This window comes from Teleopsis dalmanni, chromosome 2 (genome assembly GCF_002237135.1).
Source record: "Teleopsis dalmanni isolate 2A chromosome 2, ASM223713v2, whole genome shotgun sequence".
Classification (NCBI taxonomy): Eukaryota; Metazoa; Arthropoda; class Insecta; order Diptera; family Diopsidae; genus Teleopsis; species Teleopsis dalmanni.
The window spans coordinates 137,149,830-137,157,082 of NC_051847.1; the positions used below are offsets into that span (position 1 = coordinate 137,149,830).

General features: G+C 26.6%; 2 protein-coding genes across 5 annotated transcripts in view; one reads left to right on the forward strand and one right to left on the reverse strand.

Moving 5' to 3' along the window:
- Nucleotides 1-3,411, forward strand: part of LOC119675794 (diacylglycerol kinase eta-like) — a 144,855-nt gene extending 141,444 nt beyond the window's left edge. The window contains exons 3-4 of the mRNA XM_038087006.1: nt 3,163-3,243; nt 3,355-3,411. Coding sequence (XP_037942934.1) covers nt 3,163-3,243; nt 3,355-3,411 — 138 coding nt within the window. The remainder of the gene's footprint in view (nt 1-3,162; nt 3,244-3,354) is intronic.
- A 1,393-nt stretch (nt 3,412-4,804) lies between these two features.
- On the reverse strand, nt 4,805-7,015 carry LOC119684269. 4 transcript variants are annotated; one of them, XR_005252722.1, is made up of 6 exons: nt 6,972-7,015; nt 6,846-6,912; nt 5,607-5,706; nt 5,470-5,551; nt 5,002-5,352; nt 4,805-4,945 (listed from the first exon to the last, which is right to left on the reverse strand). XR_005252722.1 is itself a non-coding variant. In XM_038098275.1 (4 exons), exons 3-4 carry the CDS (start codon nt 5,350-5,352, stop codon nt 4,902-4,904), a joined length of 378 nt encoding a protein of 125 aa, XP_037954203.1. In that variant the 5' UTR covers nt 6,846-6,912; nt 6,972-7,015; the 3' UTR covers nt 4,805-4,901. The 4 variants fall into 4 exon arrangements, 1 of the variants encoding a protein (XP_037954203.1); XR_005252721.1 differs by having other exon boundaries at nt 6,806-6,912; XR_005252723.1 differs by having other exon boundaries at nt 5,440-5,551; nt 6,806-6,912.
- Between the last annotated feature and the right edge of the window lie 238 nt (nt 7,016-7,253).

The window sequence follows — 7,253 nt, forward strand, 5'->3', positions numbered from 1 at the left end:
CTTAAGGATAAGTACGGTGTTGCGTTTTAAGGAAACAACCTAAAGAGACGGAAAGTAATATTTCGGAAAATTAAAAAACAATTTTTGTCTGATTTTTTCCTTCTTTGCAAATATTTTTTTCTAATTTTCTGAAAATTGTTATCATCTTCTGAACGCATATTTCTTTTTTATTTTCTTTAGTTTGATTTCTGTATGTTTTTCATATTTAGTATTTTCCTTTGGCAATATATTTTTGTGTATCTGGTTTTGTTTTACGGTAATAGAAATAGGTTTTTTATTTATACGTTACGGAAATGATGTATTTTGATTTACCTTTCATTTTTCTCAAGGGAATGACATTTACTTCATATTGAGTTGGCTATTTACTGGACTTATCCTAAGGATAAAGTTCACATAACTATATGACCAGACGTTTAATACACTGTATATCTGTTTGTTTTTGTGGCATTTGTTACCGCAAATGTTTAATGGAATATATAAATTGTGTGTGTATTTGTAAGTAATTTGGTTAAAATCGAGATATTAGTATATAGAATTATTCAAACTATGGCCTAGGTGTAAGGTCAAATACACATATTCACCTACAAAAATACTCATAAATAGTAATTTTACTGTATTTTTTTTTGTGTGAGTTTATGGATTTATTTCTTCAGATAAAAAGTTAACAAATGTTATTTGGACAGTAAATATCACTATTAAGTATATCTTAAATTCTAACATTTAAACTTATAATTGTCAAATCAAATACTAAAATATTAAAAAAACACAGTAGTGTGTCGATAGCTAAATTTTAAAATAAATTACAAAGTATATTTCAAAATAAGTGTTACTGCTTGTAATAAAATGTTTTCTTTTTAACATCTGTTTCGATCAAAATTATTTTAAATACATTTGCACTTAAGTAATTTGCATTTAAAATTAAAAAATGGAAAATAATGAGAACGATATCTCCAAAGACAATAATTCATTTATAAACGACATTGTTTACAGTATTGGTGTGATAAGTCAGCTCTGTGATTACGCGATTAAAGAATGTGAAGTTCTTATAAAAGAAATTTCTGTTACAGAACATACTTGTAAAAATCCGTTTCAAAAAACACTTAAAGCTAATAAGATTTTAAGAGCTTGCGTTAGTGAAACTCAAAACATGTTAATTATGGCAAGGGATTCTACTCCATTCTACTGTGATACCTATATAGATGAAAGCTTAGAAATTCTACAATGTATTGCAGATAAACTAGTAGCCGTATATGATAACGTGCACCAAGTGGAATGTTTGCATGATAGCAAATGCTATTCAATTGGTAAGCATAGTTGAATCAAAACCACCTGGAAGAATCATCAGCTTATAACTGCGATATTTGCAAACCAGCTATAATAAGCAATGAAGTGTACTAAATTCAAACACTTCTATACCCAATTGATATACTCACGAAATGAACAGTAGTATCATTCTCATCGAATATAAAGTGTTGGACCATATAAGACCATATAATCGTAACAATAACAATGCACTAATTTTTAAAGAGAGAGGACTTGTCTTAATGAAAGTTATGAAGAGTGAATATAATTAGTGTTAAATATTTAACTGCCAAAATTCTAAATAAAAATTAACTTAAGTTGCAAAAGCAGTGTTGGATCAAGAATAATATGAGCCAAGTGCTTCAACGGAAGACTAAATATTTAAAAATATTCTATATTAGTATAAAGAAAGGGGATATTTACAGCAGCCCATACTGATCCAAACGGACCCAAATAATATATACAACATAAAATAAATCAATAACTAACTGCAATTCGAAAAGGATTTAAAAGTTTTTTAAAATTAAGTAGCAACTTAATTATGTGGTTCATAAGTACTTGATTACCGCCAAGTTGTAAAAAAGTGCAAATGTATTAAAACACTTCAAATATATCTAATAATAAAATTTTTAGGTCAAAGTTAAAACAAACTATAATATTTTTATTTCAAAAATGGAGACGTTTCATTCGCATTTGTAAAATCTACGATTGAGCAAAAATAATTTTTAAAAAATTTTTAATTAAAAAAAGGAAATGTTTTATCAACTATTGCAAGAATTTCTCTTTACTTAAAACTTTATCTATACTAAAAATTGTGTATATTTATATTTGTGTGTATAGTTTATTTATGCTAAAACTTGTACATAATGTTAAAACTAAAAATATTAATATATTTCATACTATGTAAATTGCTAAAAGTGTATTTATGTCAGCTATACAGTGATGTTCAAGTTCCAATTAATTGACCCTTGGACTCCGGTACACCTACTGGCTAAAATTTTGTCTTTGACACATTGAATATATCGTACACATTTTTCTTAATTACTTAAGGTATATCCATCGGTAGCACATTAAGGACACCAACCTTTCGTGATTTATATTCTTTTAGTGCCAATAATCTTGACTTTTGGTCTGATGGCAATTATTGGTAATTCTTTTGCCAAGTCTTGTCAATATGCAAATTTAAAGCTAAACTCCTGAATAAAAATAGGAGTTTAGCTTCAAAATTGGATTTTTGTAGTTTACATATTTATAAAATCATTTGAAATCAAAAAGTATCACCTAATAAACGCAACTGCGGCTAAATCTATTGTCTTGTAATACGATTTTATTTGAAATCTGAATAATGTTACACTTCAACAGAAATCATATACATTGTATATATATATATATGTATATGTATTTTGTTTTTTTTGTGTAGTACACAAAAGCTTTCATTACTTGTCAATGTTTCACACACAAAATTTGTGTCAACACAAAAGATACAGACAAAACATTGTGTTGTTCTATTATTTATTCTATAGTTTTTCTCCTCTTTTGTATGTTACTGTCACTTATTCTATTCTATTTCATTCCATTTTATTTTATTGTTTTCCTACTTGTTGGCTATTTCTTGTTGTTTGTTTTTTTTGTTATCCAAAAATTGTTTGCCAAATGTATTGAAAATAATTAAATGTAAACAGTGCGAAAAGTCAAGAGTTAAATTGCCTAATTTGTTTATAGGCAAAATTTAGATATGAAAGAAGGACACACAATTTGTCCTTTTTATAAATTATTTAAAATTTAATCAAATTGAAGTTTTAAACAAATATTTACGAATTTTCCAAATATTTACTTATTGTCCTTTAAATCTTTTTTCAGTGTGATGTTTTCGATGAAATTGATTTATCTGACTTGTGTACTGCCGAGTGTAGCATCAAAAACGTAAATCATAGTTTTCAGGTAAGTGGATACTGTTGAAATAATAAAAAGGTAAAAATATTTTATTTTATTGAACTATTTATACATTTTTCATTATATGACTAAAAATATGTTACTGATGGTTTTTAATAGACAATTAAAAATACACAAATGATGACATTTGATCATCATGATATTTATGATATTTAAAGTAAATTCCTATTTTTATCATTAAATGTATATATTCAACTTAATATAATAAAAGTAGAAATTAGTTAATTTAATAAAAATAACCTTTTACACCTTTAATATTTTAATTATATTTTTTAATTATTTTAATTATAATTATATATAAAGTAATAGAAATTCACTCGTGAAATCTTTAAATAAAACGAATTATATTAATGGTTAGTTGGTTGGTTGGAATAGCTGAATGGGAGGTACCTTTCTGCCCTATTTTGTTAACAATTATTTGCCTTTTTAATACCATATTTCTCGCAAAGAACCCTTGAAGATAAATAAGTCACAATAATAGTTAATTATATTTTCATAAGTTTTTCAAAACTTCTCTAAACTGTTAATTTAACTAAAAAATTGTAAACCACAAAGTATCAATTCGTCTAATGTAATTACTCAAGCTTGTTCTTGAATTGAAATGTAGAAGTTGTATTTTTCTTTTTTATTTTAATTATTCCTACAAGTGGGATAATTCAACACAAGCTTTAAACTTTTTGATTTAAAATTTTTTATAACGTTTTAAAAAGAAAATATTACCTTAATTTGCATGATTTATTGTGTGTTGTCTTGTTTTTATATAGGTTTTAATACTAATTATGTGAAACATGGTATATTTATATTAAGTTCTTGACATTTTTTTATAGTAATTATATTAAGTTCTTGACATGTTGAGGAATATTAATATTTCATATAAATTAAATTAAATTAACTGAACTGGTCAGTCATGTGTAAGTATCAGTATAAGAACAGTTAATCACTTTACTTTAAAGACAGGATTAGAAGAAAAGCAGAACGTATAAGAATTTAAAAAAAGTCTTTGTTAGTAAACTTAACACAGCAGTTCAACAAAGCATATACAACTTTTATAATCAGATAAAAAATAAGTATATCACAGTTTAGCTCATTCATCAAAACTAAGATGTCAAACGGAAAATTTTTTTTTCGGAAACGACATAAGATGTACAACGGGAGTGTTCATTTACCAAATACAGGATGTAAATACAGGATAGAAAAATTTAACCAAAAAAAAATTATAAACACAGGTCATGCAATAGTTTACAATCTTTTTATCTATCTTGGGAATATTTTTTATTCAAGAATTTTCCTTTTATCCAGGGCCATTCTTCTGCAATTGTTCTTCAAAGTACATAAATTCACAAAATAGGATAGTAGGATAACTTTTATCCGACTTTTTTAACCGATTTAAGAAAAATACAGTTAACAGAAAAATTTGGATAAAGAAATTTGCTTTTCTTATCAATGAAATAAATGATAGGAAATCCTTCTATTATTAAAATAAATTTTTATCAAAAATATAATAAAAATCAAAATAATACTATTTATTTAATTAAAATAAATGCGCAGATTTGCATGTTTTATTTAATGATATGAAAACATTTTTTAACATATTCACAAAGCATTTAATTATCATTCCAATCCTGCAAAATAACTACTCTAGATTTCTAGATGTCTCGGGATCCATTTAATGAGTTTCTTTCAGTTTGATCTGTAAAAATTTTAGTTAACATTTGTACTGTAAAAATGTGTACATTGTATTTTAACTTCTTTTATAAATTCACCCAAGTCATCCACATCATTTATTATTTGATTTCTTTCATTCCTTGGCGCCCCAAATGGTAATGGCTCAATCAGTTCTGCTTCATCGAGTTGCGCCAAATAGAGAAGACAGTCTCTGTGTATATCCTCCAGTTTATTAAGCAAATTTTCTCTCAATTCCCTGCGTTCTTCATCTACATTTATCACTTCTAATATTTCTGCAGAAAATATAAGAAAATTAAGCTTATTAATTAAGTCTGTAATCCGATCTGCATGCGACAAAACTAATTTCAATAGAGTTAGGCATTCAAATGCTTCGTCTCCGACCGGATATTCTCTTTCTTTTGGTTTGCACATCTATACATATACAATGCAGGCAATTATTTTATTGACTTATTTAATTAAGTTAATACTTATTAAATCAGAATATATAAAATAACGTACAATAAGTGACTTAACTATGTATATGCTTACAGTTAACTCGTAATTCGATGTAGTAAATCACACCAGTATATTTAACAAGTTCTTTGAAGAGTAGTTAAAGAGCACTAAGATACTAAAAAACATAGCATATAAGACTTTGAACATGCCTATTATAGGATTTCGCTTACCTGACTCTGACTTTGTCCCTCTCTTAATTTACTTTGAAGTTACAAATTTTGTTCTATGTGAGGAATGCTATGTGTATAGTATGTGAAGAGGTTTCTTAATCTATAAAAAAATGTTTTATGATTTTTGTTTTCATTTCATATTTAAAAGAGCAAAATGGACAAAATGGTCTGGACAAAATAATCTATCTCAGAAATTTGAAATTTACGAATAAGTTATCTATGGGCCATGTTATGTAGCGTGTCTCAGGCACTCTACATACGAAAATGTATGTTATGTAGACTGTCAATCAATATTGTCAATTTCGTATTTTTGCAATGTTTTGGTACTTTTTGGTTGTGCTTAAATTAAAAAATAAAATGTGGATTTGCTTACTTTTAATTTGCCACCAAAATTAACTAGGAAGAAAAAACTCAAAGGCTGTATTAATGTTAATTTATTGTTATATTATCTTACATATAATAATTGTTAGCAGTACTTACAAAATTACACGTCTTTCCCTAAAATCGGGAAATGTAATAATTGGGATCTTACCGGTTCATAAAATAGGCTGTCTTGTCTAAAAAGCGCAAATTCTGAAATTTATTACTAAACAAAACTGCATTGCTTAAATGCCGAGGCACAAATAGCCCAGTTCTCATGCCGGGCTATTTCATCTCAATTTTATCATTTGCATTGAAAACAAACACAATTTTACTCATGCCGTGCCCGAGACACTCTATATAGCATGGACCTATTAATACGTTAATGCGATACGTTAATACGATATACCATAATTGCAATTTTCAACTTACGATTTTCAAAAAATGCAAACTTACAGGACCACCTTACAAAAATTGAGTGTGTTTATATTCGGAAATAAGTAACTTTCTGTTCAGTATTGCCATCTTTACAGTGTTTATTAATGAAAGGCTTAATTCAAATTGTAGGCATTGCCATTTTGCTTAAATTTTTAATCTGGTAACACGAAGAGAAATGAAAAAAGAGGAAAGTAATGAACGTTTTGTTCAACTCTCGAATATATTTTTATCCCATAAATAGTGATTTCTGAAAATTGTTAGTATGAGAAAATTGCAACTTCCGTTCGCTTAAATGTCGTTCATAAGATCAAAAAATATACAAGTATACATATTTTAAGGAAAGATAACGATGATGTATCTTTTAGAATAATAAGTAATAATAATAAGATTATAAGTTATACCTGCAGTATCTTTAAATTTAATCTTTGGATATTAACGCACCCAATAAACATCAAAATAGCTATCCGTCACAAGTTCCTCATGATATATGAAACGTAAGCGACCCTAACTGTATATTAAGCATATATTTTATATTCAGATTTTTTTTACAAATTAATAATGTATTACCTTCAACTACAAAAAGTGCTATTTTAAACTATTTTAATATTTTATCTATTTTAAATATTATATTTTAAAAATAATTTTTTTTCACTTCTGTCAAATGAAGTAAATCACTAAGGCAGTGTCCAATTTAAAATAATTTAAAGAAATTTTTGCACTTGTTTTATATAGTTCGTTAAATTAATTATTCAATTATACATTAAGACTGAAAAGTTTTCGGAAATTCTCATTTAAAATTCGCGCGCTGTATATTTTTCGATATTTTAAGTTTATGTAGTTTGGCAGCAC